Source organism: Pseudopodoces humilis, chromosome 4 (genome assembly GCF_049639895.1).
Source record: "Pseudopodoces humilis isolate 2021_Gansu_Grassland_sample_001 chromosome 4, ASM4963989v1, whole genome shotgun sequence".
Lineage (NCBI taxonomy): Eukaryota > Metazoa > Chordata > Aves > Passeriformes > Paridae > Pseudopodoces > Pseudopodoces humilis.
The window spans coordinates 10033548-10053045 of record NC_142203.1 but is presented as its reverse complement, the minus strand read 5'-3'; the positions used below and the strand labels follow the sequence as shown (position 1 = coordinate 10053045).

General features: G+C 35.7%; 1 protein-coding gene across 2 annotated transcripts in view; it reads right to left on the bottom strand.

Annotated features, from left to right (window-relative positions):
* Positions 1-3695: 3695 nt before the first annotated feature.
* The window catches only part of CHD1 (chromodomain helicase DNA binding protein 1), a 54531-nt gene continuing 38728 nt past the window's right edge, over positions 3696-19498 (bottom strand). The window contains exons 25-37 of one of the 2 annotated variants that reach the window (XM_005533043.3): positions 18454-18495; positions 17601-17731; positions 17076-17214; positions 16209-16359; positions 15087-15209; positions 14580-14717; positions 12113-12376; positions 11567-11707; positions 8677-8855; positions 6925-7021; positions 6659-6716; positions 5541-5751; positions 3696-5332 (exon numbers count right to left, since the gene is read on the bottom strand). In XM_005533043.3, the coding sequence (XP_005533100.1) occupies positions 4969-5332; positions 5541-5751; positions 6659-6716; positions 6925-7021; positions 8677-8855; positions 11567-11707; positions 12113-12376; positions 14580-14717; positions 15087-15209; positions 16209-16359; positions 17076-17214; positions 17601-17731; positions 18454-18495 (2038 nt within the window). In that variant the 3' untranslated portion in view covers positions 3696-4968. The remainder of the gene's footprint in view (positions 5333-5540; positions 5752-6658; positions 6717-6924; positions 7022-8676; positions 8856-11566; positions 11708-12112; positions 12377-14579; positions 14718-15086; positions 15210-16208; positions 16360-17075; positions 17215-17600; positions 17732-18453; positions 18496-19498) is intronic. The other variant, XM_014261563.2, reaches the window with a different exon arrangement.

Here is a 19498-nt window from a genome sequence, read left to right as displayed (position 1 = left end):
CTTTGCTCAGTTGTGGATCAAAGCAAAACTCACCTCCCCTCATCTTAAGGAACTGGAACATCTGGCTGTATGGTTCTCGAACTGGCCAAGAAGTAGAGAAGCCTTACCAGCCTCCCCACAGTAGTGCTGTGAAGCAGCACATTTCCTTTATCCTGACCCAGGCCAGGTGAGGTGACAGGAGGGGACCTCTGCCGCCGTCTGTCATATTAACAACTTCTTTGCAAGCAGTATGAAAAAGAGATGGAACAGTAAGTTCCAGACAAAAAGACTAAAGAGAATTTAGGACTGAGGATCTATAACAGCTTTGTTATGGAGAGTTGGTGCCATGGTAGTTTTATGTGTTGCTCAGTCTTTTACTACATTTCACAGTTCCAAGACTGGAAAAGGATGATGATTTAGTATGCTTATACAAATCAGAGCTTTCAAGTTTGCTGTGCTTCTTAGTGATTAAAAAGAATGTCTAAGTGTCATTTGGTTTATACAATATTGGTAGCCACTTATTAGTGCTAGAATTAGGGAAACCCAAATCCAGTAGCTAATTTTAAGTGATGAGTGAGATTGCCTTCCAAATGCTTCAATTACATCAGCAAATACTAGCTCTGTTGCAAATAAAACACAGTGGAAGCCTAAGAGTACTGCAGTAATAAAAGCTGATTATTTTCTCTCATGTGATCAATGTCACATGATTTTCTGCTGTGATTTCTGGGTGGTTTTTTTTTCAGAGAAGAGACTGGCCTGATGAAAAAACCTGTGTCAAGTAAATAATATGTAATGTCCAAGTGTGTTACTCAGGCTTCAGCCTTAATGCTTGAATTCAATATAGATCTAAAGTTTATATGTTGAAATGTCTTGCAGTAGCAATTTCCAAAGTCTTCAAGAAACACTGAGGGTGAAGTTGTGGGGTGGAAATTTGGGGACTGCACTCAGTACCAGGCTGGGCTATTCTGGTTTGAATAGCAGGGATCAGAGGGACTTTCAGCACCCTGGGGCACCATTTCCTTCACAGTCACCAATCTGGCATCCAATAAATACTTAACTGACTCCCTTCATAGGCATCCTACACAGCTGAGGCTGCAGCCTTCCAGCAATGCCCTTCTTTTTGTTAGTGCAAACACGGGCTCAACTGTGGTAATGCCTCAATCTCAAGAGGAGTTTTTGAATAGGTTTCTGAATATGCTACAAATCATTTAAAAAGCAGAATTATTTTGTTATGCAAGGTTCAGAAATAGTTATTTTCTTTTCAACAGGACAACAGCAATTCTTATGTCTTTATGCAAATTAATAATCACCACTAAATTTCATCTTTTATCCCAAAGCAATTTTTCACTTGCTAAAAACTCTAAAAATACAAAAAATAAAATAATTACTAATAAATTGGAAGGGCTATGGGCCTGGAAAATACATGCTAGAAATACTGGTTTTGTGTTGGCCATATCCAGATACACCATGGGAGTTTAAGGGAAAGGTGGAACAAAAGGTACTTAACCATTACTCTGGTGTTCTCAACTAGTATCTTAAGATAGGTAATGGGAATGGAGGAAAATAGAAAGTTTAAGAAACAAACAATTCCATGAACCTTATCTTCACTCTGCTCCCATCAGTGTCCCACACAATTATATTCATTAGCTACTACTTCTGGACTGTTTCAGAAATAAAAGATTCAGCATAAAATTTTAAGAACTGAAATTTAAGGTGTGGGCACATATAGTGTTGGAAGAATGAAGACAAAGTGACATACCTGTCCCAACACTAGAAGACACCTTGTTTGCTACAAATGGATAACTCATACCAGGTATTGCTGGTTTTAATATTATATACTACTCTCTAACAGAAACAAGGAATTGTTTACATTTATTTCTGTGTTAATTCCTGAGTAACAGTGATGTAAATTCCTACAAAAAAAGAGCTTTTGCCACTGACCACAACACTAGGCACAACACTGGAGATGGAAACAGCTCTTTAAAACTGCTTATACCAGAGTACCTCCCTGGGATTTTATATTTTAAGTGGAGCCCTGCAGCTCCCCTACACAATTAGGGCTGTGAAACTGACAAGATGTGTTTGTGGATGAGGGGCTATCACACAGGGACAAAACAAACCAATCAAGCTTCAAAAGAGCAAAGATACTTATTCTAGCGAGTCAACGTCTCAAAGGGAGGCCAGGGTACACTTCTTTCGTAGGAGTGTCATGTTATCACCTCAGGAACTGCCATCCTTGGTGCCCTAGTCTTTTCCAAGTCCTGCTGTGTATGGTTAAAGACTCTCAGAAACCAGCAACTATCTGAATGCTGCTCAGACACCACCACATCTGCAGAGAGGATCAAAAATGGGGGAAAACACAGAGCAACCACAAAAAGGTAAATGATGAACACATCATCACCCTCCACAACTAACAGCAACCAGAATATGCATTTCTCTGTCCTTAAAACTTTAAGAGCAGTAATATGGTTTATAAACTGCTTTTGCATACTTAACAACAGTCTAGTGTTTTTGGGTAGGACCAGAATGATACACTAGAAATACGTAACAGGATTAAGATGGAAGCCTTAGACTCCCATGCATGGTAGATGGAAATGCTGAAGCCTTTATCAATAGCCATAGGAGGACTTCTCTTGCAGTCTTCAGAATTACTTCCAAAAATCTTTGCTATACAGACAGTGATAGTATCTGATGGATGCTTTAGAACTGGACACACTCCCCAAAGACTTTTTATTACAAATGAGCCAAGGAAGGCTCAAATCTCCATTTTGAATGAATGACATTTGCAGAGGATATGGGATTGAAAAGTAAGATACACCATAACAGGTGTTACCAGTTGATGAAGGTACTTTCCATCATCAAACTTGAAATACTTACAACATAATGGAAACCAGAGGGGAAAAAATTGAACTACTGCAAATGTGATTTGTGTATCTGTCAATATGATTGAATAAAAGTTACAGTTACAAAGCGTAAGTAGACTAATGTCCAAAGATCCACATCATGAAACCAATCGTCTATTTCAGAGACCTGAGGTACCTCAGACCAGCCATATCATGTGAGGCCAGTGCTGTATCACAGCCAGCCACACTGATGGAGAACCAGGCTCCGTGGGAACGCCCTGTCTATGCTCTAGGGTGCATCTGTGTGCTTCCCAGCCAGGAAGAATTGTGTCCGTGGCTGGAGATGCTCCAACTTCTGTTTCCACCTTTGGAAGTGGAATGTGCATGGTAGTAACCACAAATAACCTTATCTGCTACCTAAACACTGTTCAACAATCAAGCTTGAAAGCAGAACTACTCAAACCCCTCAGATCCTGCCAAGGTGAAAAGTTACGAAATGAAGCAGCATTAATTAACCAAGTCCCAGCCTACACTAAATGAGCTTAATACTTAATATGCAGCAACTCTGCCTATAGTAAGATCCTGAGGGATACTCTGTGGACAGATCATGGCTCTATGGTAATGCTTTCATATAAACCTGCTTAATTAGAAAAAATACTCCACATTGCAGGAGCAGAGAAAAACTGGAGCAGCATATGCAGCTCCTGCCACATGATGCCAGACTAGGTACCTCCTCTAGTTATCACCAGGATTAAAATTCAGTACTTTTAATGTTTTTATGATAAACCTGGGGGAAAATAACACTGCATAGAAAAACACAGCAGAAAACTACAAGACCCGCGTATCCTTTTAGTTTAAATTTAATTTGTCAGATAGAAGTTATTTATGTACAATCAGTGTGCATTGTAACAATTCTGTCAATAAAGTCATAATTCAAATCTTCTAAAATATTAACTACCTGCATAGCACATTTGACATTATTGCCCATGTTGTAGAGGGAACATATGAATTTACAATTAATTTTGATTGATTTAGATACTGAAGTGTTCAGGAATTTGACACACCTCCTTTAAAACCAATGCACCTGAAAAGCCTTCCAGAGCACAGTTTAGCTAGATATTTCTTACCATTTCATTACAATCACAACACCAACAGTTTAATACGGAAAAAAGGCCCCCTCCAAAAAAAAAAAAACACCAAAAAAACAACCCAAACAAATAAAAACCCGAAAAAACAAAAATAAACCCCACACACAAACCCCACCACCACCAACAAAAAACAAAACTACAAACCAAAACATGTATCTAAAGTATCCAAAAAAGGGAGTACTAAATGGAATAAAGTTCCCTTTCCCCATTTTTACATTCTGAGCAGTGACTCCATCCAAATCTTTTATTGAAACATGTAAGTACACTGATTTTGTTTCATAATTGTGACAGGAAGTCCTGAGTTGGTGGGGAAAGGAACATTAAAAAAAAAGCCTGAGGGGGGGGAAAAAGCTCATTTAATAAATTTACAACAATTTACAGCCATTGTTTGTGTTTTGCTTTTTTTATTTGTTTGTTTTGTAAAAAGGCATTGTAACTGATCACAAACAGGAGAAATCCTGACTATTTTACAGTTATAGGTACAGAATTTAAATATTCAAGCTTGTGATGAAAAGCGGCAAGGTGGTCGCAGTGTACAATGTAAACAAGTAGCTTTGGAAAGTGAACAAAGTCCTTGAGAGTTCTTTACTAAGAAAAAAAAATATTCTCCCCATTCCCTCCTGAAATATGAGCACAGGTCAGTGTTTAAAAGTTCGTTTACAAACATAACTTAAAACATTATCAGCCTCAAACCACTCTGACATGAAGTTTTATAGTAAGATCCAGTCTGAAATGGGCAGTGTTGAGGTCCCTGTAAAAGTAAACATCTTCCATTTCTTAAAAAAAAGTGCCACAGCATTTGCAGCACAGTGCAGCATAAACTTTAAATACAAAAATATTTTTCTTCTGTTGGGATAATAGACGTTGCATCCTGGAAAGAAGTAACAATACTGCTACTGATAGAATATCCCGTCTGTATCTTTCAAGTCATGTAAGGCAATTACTGTGTTAATTTACTGTATATGGCTAAAAGAAGGTCCAGAAAATATCAGTCTTTGTTATGTTTTCCGGCTACTCCATGTATGTTCAGGTGTACTTCTGTGATCTGATGAATGTTCAAATGGAGATCTGTGACCTAGGGGAGATCTTGAACCGTAAGGAGACCTCTGATCCAGTGGTGACCTTGGGCCACTACCTGAAGCTCTGTGGTCCATTTGCCAGTCTGAGTGGTATCTATAATCTCTGGGAGATTTATGATGGCTGTACTCAGAAGAGGAACGGTGATCTGAATGTATCCTGTGGTCTGAGTGGGAACGGTGATCTGAATGAACCCGGCTGTCTTTTAGACTCCCTTCCAGGCTTGACCTGTGGTCTCTGCTCCTGTAGTCATCCAATTTCCTATGTTTACTGTCACTGTAGTATCTATAAAATAAGAACTTATTTGTATTAGAGTTACTAGTAACACATCAAAAGCCACAATTATGTTAACTTGTCAGATCTGTATTAGAGAAAGCTTACTTGTTGCAATTCTGCATCACTCAGAAAATATTCTTTGGTGCTTCCTACAAGCATAACTACAAAAACACAAAGGGAATTCTGACCAAATTTCGAAATTCCTCAAGAAACTCACCTGCTCTCTTGTTTGTAATGATCCCAGTCTCTGTGATCTTTTCCATTGCTGAAGGCTGAATAGGGCCTTTTCCTGGAGTCACATTTCTTGTAAGCATCTCCCTGATGCCTGTCCTTATGGTGATCGTGGTATTGTGACAAATGTCTATCAGAGGAGTAGCTGTCCCTGCTACTGTCATCATGGTTTGTATTCTCCTTCAGTCTTTCCACATCTGTTTAATAAAGCAGAGGTTAAAAGCAAGCATCGTAACATTTTTACTTCACCTAATTCAAACACAACTTCTACCTGTCAGCCGTAAACCAGTGTTCAAAAGAAACAAGATCTAAACAGCTGAAAATCAAATGCAGTAATGCCAGTGAACAGAAGAAAACCTCAGAATTAAGAGGAAAGCAAGCTAGAACGTAGATGCATAGGACTTGGAAACTGAACTTCTCAACCTGTCCATCCAGTCTATGAAGCTAAGTGTCCAAATGAGCAGGGAGTAGAGGGTTCTTTGAATAGAGCAATTTTAGACGGAATGGCAGGAACTGCCTCTCTAAGAAGGGATGGACTTAGTATCAGTAACAGTTCTAAAGATACACCTTGTTAGCAAAAGAATTGCAGTGGTGCTCCTAAATACCATGATTGCTGATTTTAAGTCCATGACAATCAGTAACACAAGATGAAAAAAAATCACTACTTTCAAAAAGGCAGGTGTGGGAACATGTGGGGAAAAAAATCAGTGCTATTGTCAACAATAAAAGACAGCCCCTGTAAGCAATAACAGACTGTGACTGACTAATAAAGTGCTTTCTTACACCACAGTAATACTACAACAGCTATGAACAGTCATGGAATTTCCAAGAAGTTTACAGGTTTTAAGTAGACCTCTTGCCCTCTCCAAAATTTAACACAAAAATTGTTTCTTTATTTTTTTAAAGGACACTCAACCTGGTAAGTACCAGCTTCACTCTGCTGGATTTCACCAGCAAATTAGTGAAGCTTTTCAAATTAGCCTATCTCTGTGGTGATAGTGTGGTGATTAGCAGTGTGGACAACAGACCCAGGAGACACATGAACTGAAATAAACATGAATACTTAAGGTATTTAACACAAGAATATACTTGGAAGTTTCTTACCTGGATTTCTAATTACATGTGTATTCACATTGCTGCTAATATTCTGATCGTTGTGTTGCTAAAAAAGACAAATACATTGGTAAATGTACCTACTGGTAAATCCCAAAGTTCATTTGAATACACTGGAAAAATACTCTAACATATACTGCAAATACAAATACTACTTGAAGTGTATTTCCATGTTCTTTATAGTCCTCTAAATCTAATAAAAGTTATAATAATTAAAATATATATTTGTGTATTTTGGAAGGATGTGAAAATACTACCTGAGACTCCTGACGTTTTTTGATTGCATGTTTATATAGTTTGTGCAGCTTTCTGGCATCAAATTCTGTAAACTTAGAGACAAAAATCCACAAATTTCTGAAGAAGAAGAAAAGAGAAGCTGTAATTCTTCTTTAAATTTCTTCACATCAGAGTGTGAAGTGCATAGTCAGTAATATTAATAAGAACTGTTAAATTTTTGTGAAATTTTTATTAAAAACATAGCTATCAGTTTATATATATTGTAAAAACATTGTTTGTTATAATTATTATAAAAATTTGCTTGAATTCTGAGTATTTACCAGTCTGTAAATAAAAAAATTAAGTACACAAAGGAAGTAAAAATTCTTTCAAACTTGAAATCTCTTACAGCATGAGACACTTGACCAACAAAACTCATTATATTAAACCAACAGCAAGAGAAATTTTCCACAGACTTTGAAAATCTGGTCAAGGCTTTTGAAACCAAGTAAGAACTGTGGAAGAGAATGGAAGTCATAGGGAAATAAATCTATGCCTAATCTGCGTGAAGGAACCAAAGAAGAACAAAGTCTTTTGCTGTCAAGATGCCAAAATTCTGAAGAAAATTCTTCCTTCCATGATCACAGGTGAAGTTTTTTTAACAGATACTGATTTTTTTATTTTTTATTTTTGTGAAAATTAGAGGTGGAATGCTTAAAAGAGCCTACAGAATAACAGTGTTCAAAAATATTTGAAGTGTGGAGGCTCAGGAAGCAACAGTATGCTTCTTCACTGTGGTTATTTAAACATGGTAATTTCTGTCCGGAAGTTTGCACGAGTAGTAAACCAGTCAATGGTGTGTCTAATGAAACCATTTTAACTTAATATAAACTACATTACTTATCAAATATAGCTGAAATTTTATTTATCTATACATAATACCACAGCATTATTACACTAACAGCTCTATTACAAGTTTCTGCTTAAAATAGTAAAATATTTGCCAAAATACTGTAAATATCATGGATCTTGTTTTTGTGTCTCAGATCACTTTATCTTCAAGTAAAGGAAGTAAAATCAGCAGAAGTATATTACACTAACAGAATTCTTCAAGAAAATGCAGCACTTAAGAATTTGATACATGTAATCACAGGATGTACCCTCAAGCATAAAGACGTTAGGTGAACGTTCTGACAAAAGTCAAATTGCTTTAAGAACTTATTAATGAAATACAAGATTAGTGTATTCTTTTTGGTTCAGTTTATAGTGCCACGATATATTCCCTCACTTTTAAAGTCCATCTGAGTACATTATGATAAATACATTTATCAAGTCATGATTAACACATAATAGGTCATTTAATTTTAAAGTACATTTAAAAAAATAAAGAATTCTGCAACTTGGAATCATACATGCAACACAATTTTAGAACTGTGTATTTTCAACACCTTTTTTATTAAAAACAGAAATGACCTGAAGGTGATAAATCAGATCTTTAAAGGTAAGAATGGTTTTAACTAAGAACAGCGATAGTGACAAGTCCCTATCATTTGCTGTCAGTGTTAAGCAGAGAGATGTCTCCACCCTCTGGACAAAATGCAGCACTTTGCATCAATGCTTAAAGTCAACCCATTACAGGTCAGAACAACATCTATTAACAGACTCCTATTTAAAACATTGGAAAGATGCAAGAAAGAGAGAACAATAAAGAGGAGAAATAATTAAAACCTATTCTTCTCAATGAAACCAATTGTCAATTTATCTTTCCCAAGTAAAACAAGAAAATAACTTACTTTCTCCATTGTTTAATTTGTTCAGGATTTGTGTACTCCTTTAGACATTCAGTAATATGATCCCCAATTTTAATAAGACACTGTCTAGTATGTTCCAGCTGTTCTCTTTCAGAAAGGCCCTTCTCTGGTCGATCCAGCTGTTTCAATGCTGCCTTAACAGGTCTCATTCTTTCTTTGCACTGTAAAATGGAAAAAAATCAATGCATCCATTCAAAAGAAAAAAAAATTTATTCTAAAGCATGATCCAGCTTTTACTGTGATATATAATCACAGGTGAAGACAATATTGTTAGAAGTCAAATGAAACACAGGACTTCCTCAGAGGTCTTAAAAACGTTTTATGTTTTCTTTGGAAGATTATCAATCCAACTGGAAAGTCACTTCTCTATGAAAGCATTAGACTGTATAAAATGCATGTATCAAGGTGCTAATGTGTGTATCTCAAACACTAGCAGCCGAATAGAAGTGAGACCACTGCAGTAGGCTTATATGGAAGGTCAGGGACTGACATGCTGATTTTCATTCCAAGTGTGTAATTGATTAATAAAACTTTGTAAGCTTTTGCAGACCCTCTCACTTTTATTGTTCCTTTACCTCACAAGTATCCAAGAATCTAGGGTGATGCTTTTCCCTTAAGGGTGGAACACCACACTAGAATTCGAGAAAGCACTGATTTAATATATTTCTGAGGAATTTCTGAGGAAACAGACTTCCTATTACTGTATTTTACAATTAAAACTTTGAGCACAATCACGTAGGATAAGACTTATACAAACTTAATGTCAAAATTAAATGTGAGAGTGTTCAGTACATTTCAATCAAATACTTTCTGCAACCACTACACTTGGCATTCAACAAAGGATCAAAATCGCTTCTCTGAGCATTTTTTAAACCTCACCCCTATGCAGATACTAGCAGAAGTTATGTAACTAGAAGTAAGCTGGTTTGAGTATAGCACCATAAAGGTTGGAAACTATCTCCAAGGATCATTAGACCCAGACTTTGACTGAACACCACCACTTCCATTAAACTATTTCAACTCCCACATCCAGTTGTTCTTTTGAACACTTCCAGGCATAGTGACTATCTCCTCCCTGAGATAGGCTGTTCACTGCTTAGTCATTTTTTCACTGAAGAAATCTTTCCTTACATTCAACATAAGCCTCCCCTGAAACAACCTGGGGCTGTTTCTCCTTGTCCTGTCACTGGTTCCCTGGCAAAGACTTGACCCCAACGTGGCTACAACCTCTGATCAGGCAGCTGTAGAGAGAGAAGTCTTCCCTGATCCTCCTTTAGGCTCAAAAACCCCAGCTCCCTCAGCCACTCCTCCTAATACCTGTGCTCCAGACCCTTCCCCAGCTCCATTCCCTTCTCTGGACTCACTCCAGCACCAGAATGTCCTTTTTGAACTGAGGGGCCCAGAAATGAACACAGCACTTGAGATGTGGCCACGGGGAATGCCTACGCTAGCCATAGATAAAGGTTGTGCAATCTTGAATTTTTGTATTTTGAATCCAATGTTTTAATAATAAATCCAGTTGGCATGGTTTAAATTGCAGACACTTGCTTAGTCATACATCAGACTCCAATAGCATGGTAAGCATGACCACATACCCTCCTTGTCATCAAGGGCACAATCAGTTACGCCTGAACAACATTTCCATTTGAATGTGCAGTTAAGTATGTTTAATTAGACTGCACCTGACCATGGCATAATGATAAACACAAATCACCTCCTTCCTCCATTCCTCCCTGCTACACACTACCAAACCTAGAAAAAACAAATACCTGGAATAGAATGAAATGGAATATCACTATTACCAGGTAAACATCTAAGGTCAACTCAGAAAAACTGGGGAAGCTGTCCCACTGCCATCTCACGCGACAAAGCAATTAAGCATCCAGTTTAAATACTGTACTCTCCACAGATTTAAAAGCTCCTTTTAAAGGACAGCTTATAGAGTGCAATTCTTAAATAAAGAAGTGATCAGAAACATGTAATTGCACATGGAAATCAAATGATTTTCTGTCATTAGCCACACAGACAAATCCACTTGCATCACTCAAAGTTGATGCTGCAAATCACATGTAAGTTACTTGGACTGTTTAGAATAAACCCACATGGACAGTACTGCCATACTCATGAGAATTCTACTGTGCTGTCACAGCCAGCACCCACAACAGACCAGACATACCCGGCTGAAAAAAACCACAGCTGTTGAAACCTGAAGGACAAAACAACCACAGCTGTTCCAAGTAACTCACTGATACTTTTCCACAGGCCTCAGCCAACATATAAAACTTCATATAAATTGTGCATGTGCATTTTTTTTCTCAAATACTAGATCTCTTCTTGTAAGTAGTAGTGATTAAACAGAATTCTTCTGGTGTCAGAGACATTACCTCAGCAAGATATTTCGAAGTGCTTTAGCATTGTTTTTTCCAGTGTTTACCAACTAAAGCCTGTAACACTTCAGAAGGGATGTGCTGAAACCTAGTTTTTCTTGCTATCTTTCAAAGAAGAAAAGCATATATCATATGGTGAAGCCAAAGACTCCATCAATTCCAATTACGTTTATTCACATCTTCTCTTTAAGAAGCAGGATATACAAGTGATTCTTGAGGATAAATCTTTAGAGCTCATTCTCAACCTATTAATCCTACAAACTACTGGATAAGTTTTTATATTATCCAAAATAAACACAGCAGAAAAACAACTGCTAGAACAGAGTCAAAAATTACTTTAGTATGCTGTCAATAACATTCATTGATCCAAGACTCAGCAAAAGATCACCTGTGTTACTGTGCCAAGTAACAGTATCAAGAATATCAGCAATTGTCCTAATTTAGACTATTAAGTATACACACTAATTTATCAAAAGGGGACTTACCACACTAAAAGTTTTCTGATCTAGTTCTTCAGATTCTTCTGATATAGGAACTGGTTCACTAGATGCAGTAATATGAACTGGAGTATCCAGCAATGGTATTTTTTTAGTTTTTTCCTTATTTTCCGATTTGATTTCATTTATCTAAGAACAAGATACAAAAATATTTAAGTACATTTTATTTTGGTCCTGCAATTATAACATATGACAATCCCCATAACTACTTCATTCTCATCAATATGTAAGAATAAAATCTATGCTGACATTCAGTGACAGTACATTTTACTTCCTCTGTGAAATGGAAAAGGAAAATAAGAATGTTTTGCATACATTCGGTGTAATTAAGAGATATGTCACTGAAGATGTACTTCCCCGTTTCAAATGCCCATCCTTGTAGTTTCAGGTAGTAAAAATAAAGCTTCAAATGACATAAAAGACTTTTTAATTAAATGACAACTGATCCAATCTAAAACACTTTTTCATCTCAAAGTCATTCACAGAACCTGCTGGCCTTCTCTAGCACTATATAAGATAAGTAAACCTAGTTACCTTCTCTTCCTTTACTTCTTTTTCTTTCTGTGTGGATTCTTTTACTTTGTTTTCTCTCTTTTCTTTAATATCCTTTTCTTTCAATTCTTTCTTATCCTCTTTTTCTTTTTTCTCCCTTTTCAAATCCCTCTTATTTTCCTTTTCCTTTGTCTCTCTTTTTTCTTCAGCTTCCTTCTTTATACCAGTATCTGGCTCAGGCTTTTCTTCATTTTCTTTTTCTGCTTTAAATTTTTTATGCAGATGTTTCACTGAAACAATCTCATCCTGCAATATGCAAGCATATATGTCACATCAAACTGAGTTCCTATCTATACAAGTTTCACAGCTATCAGATTAGAACACTTTTTATCTGTGCACTTTTTTATTTCTGGATGTAGATTTATCAAATTGCCTCTCAAACAGAACTGAATGCAGTTGGTAAAGAAATATGAGAGCTATGCACTCACTTTCTTGATGTGACAAAGCAAGTACTGATTTGGCAGAGGCAGCAGTTATGAGAAACTGACCATTTAACTTAGAATAGTTTGAATTTGGTTCCTTTAAAGGCTGTTAGACTGAAGAACTGAAATCTAAAAGGAATACTGTCTTGCAAAACTGACCTGATTGGTCAGAACAGACAATGTGAGTAATGGGAGATGTTACAAGTCCTCTGATCTAACTAGCTTCATCCCAATCCCATATTAAACACTTACAGGAGAAGGTAACAGAATCCCAACTCTGTCTTTTCCAGAACTGTTCATTCTACTAGGCTTTAAAAAAATATTTAGTTACAGACTCTCTGTTAGGTGCCCATTTAACTGTTTGGAGGTGAAAACAGTATTACTCATTGTCCTTTAAAAATATTCACTGTGAAGGTCTGAGATGGAAACTAATATCCTTTCAGACACAGAAAAATACTATAAATAAAGCATTATTATAACATAGGTGGAAGAATCATTATCATGTTTGAATTTATTTGAACATACCAGAAAGTCACATACAGAAACTGCTTATCTGATGCATAAAAACAGATGAAAGACTTCTAGTACTTGAACTGAACAAGTTGCGTAAGAGGTGTAAAGTTATCCGTCCAACCAGGGTTGTGTTTTAGTATTTAGGTATCATAGAAACCTTCTATCAAAAATCCAATGATTTAAAAACTTTGCTGATAATTCTAGCACTAAAATAGCTAAGTTCTAAATACTGAACACAGTATGGAATCTAAGTAGCTAAAGCCAGTTGTTTAGGAAGGTTGTAGTACACAGTCCAGTTTTCAGAAATTGTTATTCAGTGTCCAAAAGTACTGAAGTGATGAGTACCTGCTGTTAAAAGAGAGGACAGCATCCTAGGCAGTTTCACAAAACATAGTTAAACTGTCAATAAGCTGGTGGCAGTGTCTTCTCTTTTGAGTGGAGATGAATATTAACATTCATTTTTAAAGTAGTCTGAATTAATTTGCTTAGGTTTAGGGTTCAGTTGTCCCCGTCAATTTACTGGGAGCTCTGGCAACATTTACAGGTCTTAGTCTTACATTCTAGGCAAATTATTGTAGCTATGAACACAAGACAATCTACACTGAATTTTTTTTTTATTATCCGCTTCACATTTTATTCTTCATAGTACAATTTAAATACATACACTGAAAGGGTGTATGTACTACTATGCATGTGCTACTATTATTTTTTCATAGATTTATCACGGTTTTCTAATGCTAATTTTAACTATGTATTTCTTTAAGTATTTTTCCTTTAGAACAAGCTGTTAATTACAATGGCTTGCGTTTGCTTTAAACCAAGTAGAGAGTATTTCATTGATAAATATATAGAGAACTGCAGTGACTTATTTCAACTGCTTTCAAATTAGCTGTGACATGATCCTAAACTTCATCCAGATTTTTATGTCTACTGATTTTGCTATGTGATACATGACAAAAATAAAAAGACACAACAAAAGCATAATACTAAGATTAATAATTAGAAGTAAAAAAACCCAGCAAGGTTAGTCTTTCTGAAAAATGAAAGCACAAGCTTTCATATGCAAACCTTGAAATGTAATTTTTTATGCTGCTCATTCTAGTTGAGCTTTTCCTCAGCCTCAATAAAAAACCCTTTACCTTAAGAATCATTATCAGTATTTGTAACAAATGAGCAAAACCCAGTAGTTTTACAACTGTGATTTGCACTTTAAGTAAATACAGTGCTAATGACCTCAAAGATTGTTGAAATGGAGCAGTATCACTAGTATCATTAGTAATTAGACATTTTTGTAACAATTTGGAAAACTCGTAATTCCTAATTTACTAATTTATCATTAAATTGAAATAGATACAGTCTTCCATGTGCTTGTACTGATGCAACATCAACTGTAACGGCCACAGGAAAAGCATAACATTGAAGTGTTTTAATTTTATTAAGCTGAGCAGAAGATAAAATACAAATTGATACTAACAGGAAGAACTGAATAGACATTTTTATTGCGTGTAAGATACCTTGTTATTCTCATCGTCATCTTCATCGGATTTTTCAGAGGGTTGGGGTGAAGAATCACTTTTTATTTCTTCTTTTAATTTTGCAGCCTTTAGCACCTTATTCTTCTTAGTTCTTGTTTTCCGCCTCTTTGAATTGCCCTGAATGCAAATTGATCTCTTTAATCGTGTCAACTGACAAGCATCTTTCCATTGTATTTGCAAAGTAAGATTTGGTTTTACATCAAAGAGAGAGTTCTTTTTATTTTATTTATTGCCACTAATGACCACCACTTTACTCAGGATCAGAGACAGAGCTTAGTGCAACAGAAGAAAATACACACAAATAGTAAGAGAACAGTACAACATGAAACTTGCAATGAATATCCAGAATTCGTCTTATGTACTACCATCAGCAATAGAGTAATACTACACAAATAAAAAGTGCAGAACTAAAAAATGAAAAGGATCAGGTAACACGTCCATAAGGATATTGTTTTACCTTAGTAATGAATGCCACATTTTACTTACTGCTCCAGCAAGCCTTTGTGCTTCCTTCCTTGCAAGGTCTTTATTCAGTAATTTAATGAGGTAGTCTGCACGGGTCTGTAACTGCTTTGCCTGGGGTTTCTTATCTGGATCATCAGGCAAAATCTGAGGAGAAAATGGTAGCATCACAGTTGTGAGTACAGATTATCAACTTTTAGAAGTTACCCTGGAGCACACAGAACAGAAAAAGCTGTGTGAAAGGACATGGTAAACAATCCACTCCAACGATACCTAGTAAATATGTCAGAACGTTTAAAGCAAAGGAAAATTTCTTAAAAGTTTTCATTTCTCTCCAATGAAACCAATGCAAGCAACCAATGCAGAGCCTCAGAAATTGCGTGCGAGTTTAAAACCAACTCAAGAAACCAGCCTCAGATTTCTGTCTCCACCCTGATATTTCATCTAAGAAAATCCAGGCACCTGTACCAGTCAGTCACATAACTCCTGGCTCTGACTTATCCATTTTCTAAATGCAGCAGCCAAGAATATAAATACGTGGTTTCAAAAGCCAGACAAAATAATGAAAGGCAGGAGTAGGCATCATTTTTATAAAAATTTGGACACAAACCTAGCACCTCAAATCCCAAACCTATAGGTTGTTGGCACTGTCACAAAGTTTACTTCACCTCATACTTCTCAGTATTTGCTGCTGCTATTGCTAAGAAGCTACTGCACTAATTCTAGTACAGCCACTCTCAATGTTGGGAGTGGAAGACAGCTTCAGCTGAAGAATATGTTGATTAAGTGGGGACAGAGAAAATAAATTAAATCTCTAGAAAAACTTCCCTTCTCAAAAGATCGAGAATACAAAATTAACAGAATTGGAACATCTGAAATAAAGGAAAGGACTGAAAAAAAAAATCAAATGACACAGGGCCAACCATGTGAGAATATGAAAACACAAGTGATTGCAAGAATGCATGCTTCAAGACCCCAAAATGTAGTAATATACCACAAGAAGAATATGAAGCATGTATGAAGTACAACTGATGTATAACATTTCTGCAATTTAATTTATCATAAATTAAGCTCTTTTAGTAATGCTACTTAGCAGCATCAATACCTAAGCAAATTGTCCTTGATAAACTATTGTAGATGACATACCTTCTGTGTCAAACTGAGATCAGGATCCATTTTTATCATTTCCCAGCTGCCATAACCATATTCATAGATGCCTATTAACAAATTGGAATCATCTTCCTTACCCCAATCTATATCAAAATGGGCAGCCTTAGTGTGGCATGGGATGACATATCTAGAAGAAATATATTAGAAAGACAAATAAATGATTTTTACATCTGAAACTTAGTAGAGGGGGAAGGGAACATACTAAAAGTAATGTAACTAGATTTATTTGCTCTGTTAAGATGCTGGTATATTTAAGAAATTATTCCAAATATTTATCATAATATTTTCTTAGTATTTCTATAAAAAGTTACTGAAATTAGCACTGGAATGTGTTTTAAAGCTGATACAAGACTAAAATATGAAGAACAGATATCTGTAGCCATGAGCTGTGTAACAGAATTGGCTAGCCTCGAATAAAAGCAAAAATCATCATCCAAATGTTCTGACTAAGTGGATAGTTTAGGAACTGCAATACACAAGGTGGCAAGTTTAGAGGGTAGGAACAACTACTTTTACACTTTGATACCCCTCTCAAGCAGAGATGACACATTCAGCTCCGCAGCAAGCCTCAGTCTTAGTCCTAATTATTGGTAGTAACTGAACACAATTCATATTGAATACAATCAACAAGTTAAAGCTGTCACTGGCTTCTGTAACAGCCTGAACTTCCGGCAAATGAAAAAAAACCTAAGTACAGCTGTGGAGCAGGTTACCACTGCCAGCTCTTAAAGGGGCTAGAGGGACAATGCTTTATTTTAATAGAGTGTTTGAGTTATAATAGCTAGTAAGACTTGAAAAGTTTTCTGCACTACTGCTCCTTAAAAAATATAAAAAAATCAGTACCTTTTTCTTTCTTCTGGATCTGAAGGAATGGATTTGTGCAATGGTGCCAATTCTTCCTCATGAGAGATGACTAACTTTGCATTTACTTGCACTCCTGAGATTCGGAATGTTGGGCCTTTAACCTTCCCAAGTCTACCTCCTTAAAATAAATGACAAAGGTATTAAAATATTTACCTTTACAAGTAACATCAGAAAAATGTAAAGAAAACAATTATATCACATCACCTTTTCTTGACCAAATGCTTGAATTAAATGCTTCAGAACTAAAAAGCCCCTACATAAAAGGAGTACTTCTAAATTTAACAGCAAATAAAAAACCTACTGCACTTTTCAGTGGCAAGTCATACAGAAAGAGGAAAAAATCATCTTACTATAACCCTGTTTTTTTTAAATCATCCACTACACACCCCAACGTTTTTGTTCATATTTCCCAACAAATCTGTTTTCTGTTATGATCAGAGTGCAAGAGTAATTCATTCTTCTTGACATTTTCCACTGTTCCCTCAAGCCCCCTGAATACTGTACCTGCTCGCTCTTGTCCAGATGAATTATCCTTTAAGGCTTTAATGCATCCATTATGTACAAGCTCTCCCAAACGTCTGAGATCTGTCTCTGATTTATCAACTAGCTCAGCATCTCTAGCTACAGCATCTAACCTGTAATAAAAAAAATACTCATTTTTTGAAACTCTGAAAATTTGGCAGTTGTGAATGACTCCTTCAGACTTCAAAACTAAAGCAATGATCACATAATTTATCAGTCACCAGGATTTCTATTTGGTGTAAAATTTTGATCCAAGAGAAAAAGCCCCAAATGATTTAGGTATGAGGACAGTAAAACAAGAATTGTAAAGAACCCTACCCTAGTGTTACATTATTGCACATTTCTTCAGAAAAGAAAAGGAACCATTAAATCATACGTACATGTATATGTATCATATGATCATATGCACTACAAGTATTTCTACAGATTAGTATTTTTAAGGATGGGAAGTTTTTCTTAAAATAGGACTAATGAAAGAAGCTTAAAAATGACAGTTGACAATAGGTAAAATGCAAAATTAACTTTGACAGTCAGAGTGGATAAACTGATAGGCTTTCAACAGGCTTATCAAACATGACAAGTGAATGATTATTACCAATGAAGATTAAACAAGTCAGCAGATAAATATGAAGGAATCATCTCTCCAAATGGCAAGGTCTGTTGTGTGGCTGTCTGCACACACACCATACATGAAAAAATGGAAGATACTACACTAAAGTCACACTATATTCAAGAAGATGTACCTCCCCTACTGCCTAAAGTTTCATGGTACATTCTGATTTTTGTAAAAAAGAGATTCCAAGTTGCCACACAAATAATAATCAAACAAATTTACCTCTCAAGAGGGCCACCAAATTTCTTGTAACTCTTGATAAACCTAGTAACAGAAAATAATTTTGCCATTTAAATATATACTTAACAAACAGCATTTGTTTAAAAGTTGTATTGATACAACTGTTAATCTTAGTATAATGCTATGCGGACAATGGGAATAAAAAATGTAGAGAGAGCAGATTAGCTTCATATGTTCAGATAACTCAAAATCATTTTATGGGTTTAAGAACTGATAAAAATAAAACAATAAAGATACAGTTTACTTCAGAAATTACTTTATTAATTTCAAAAGACTGAGAACTCCACAGCTGTATGTACCTAGAAATGAAAACTGAATGTGGATTTACAGTAAATTAAGATTTCAGACATTATGTTATGTGTAGTTATACAGTTATTAAAAAGAGCAATCTCCAACAGGCAATTGGAAGATTTTGGAAAATGACATGAAAGATACTTTCTATTGAAATATCTAAGCAATGGAAAGAAACTATAGATACTTGGAGGAGAAAAGAAATTAAATAAAGTAAAAATAAATAAATAAAAAGAAGAAAGAAAACTTCCTAATCAAATTACTTGTGCAAGCACAAGAACAGTCTTGAAAAAAGTATCCATCTGCCTTGCTGTTGGATGAGATAGAAAGCCAAATAAGATCTTTGAAGTTATTCCTCAAGAAAAATACTCTGAAACTTTACAGCATTTTAGAGAAACATGCATACTTAAATTTTAGAAGCAAAGTAGCATTTTACAACCCAAAAATGTTAACCAAAATAATTCCTCCTTCTTCTACCAAAACAGTACTTCAGCAAATAATTAGCATACACAGAAGGGACTAAAGACAGCACAAGCTTCAAATGGGATTTTTAATTTTCTCAGTTTCAAAAAAGCAGGATCTAAAAATTCAATTATAGTGCCAAGAAGTTTAAAAAGAAAACGAAATCCAATCAAATTATTTCATTTGTCATGAAATAGATGTAACATATTCTTTCAGCACCAAAGGTTTTAGATAAATTGATGGAAATCAGATTATTCTGCTTGTCTCTTTGTAA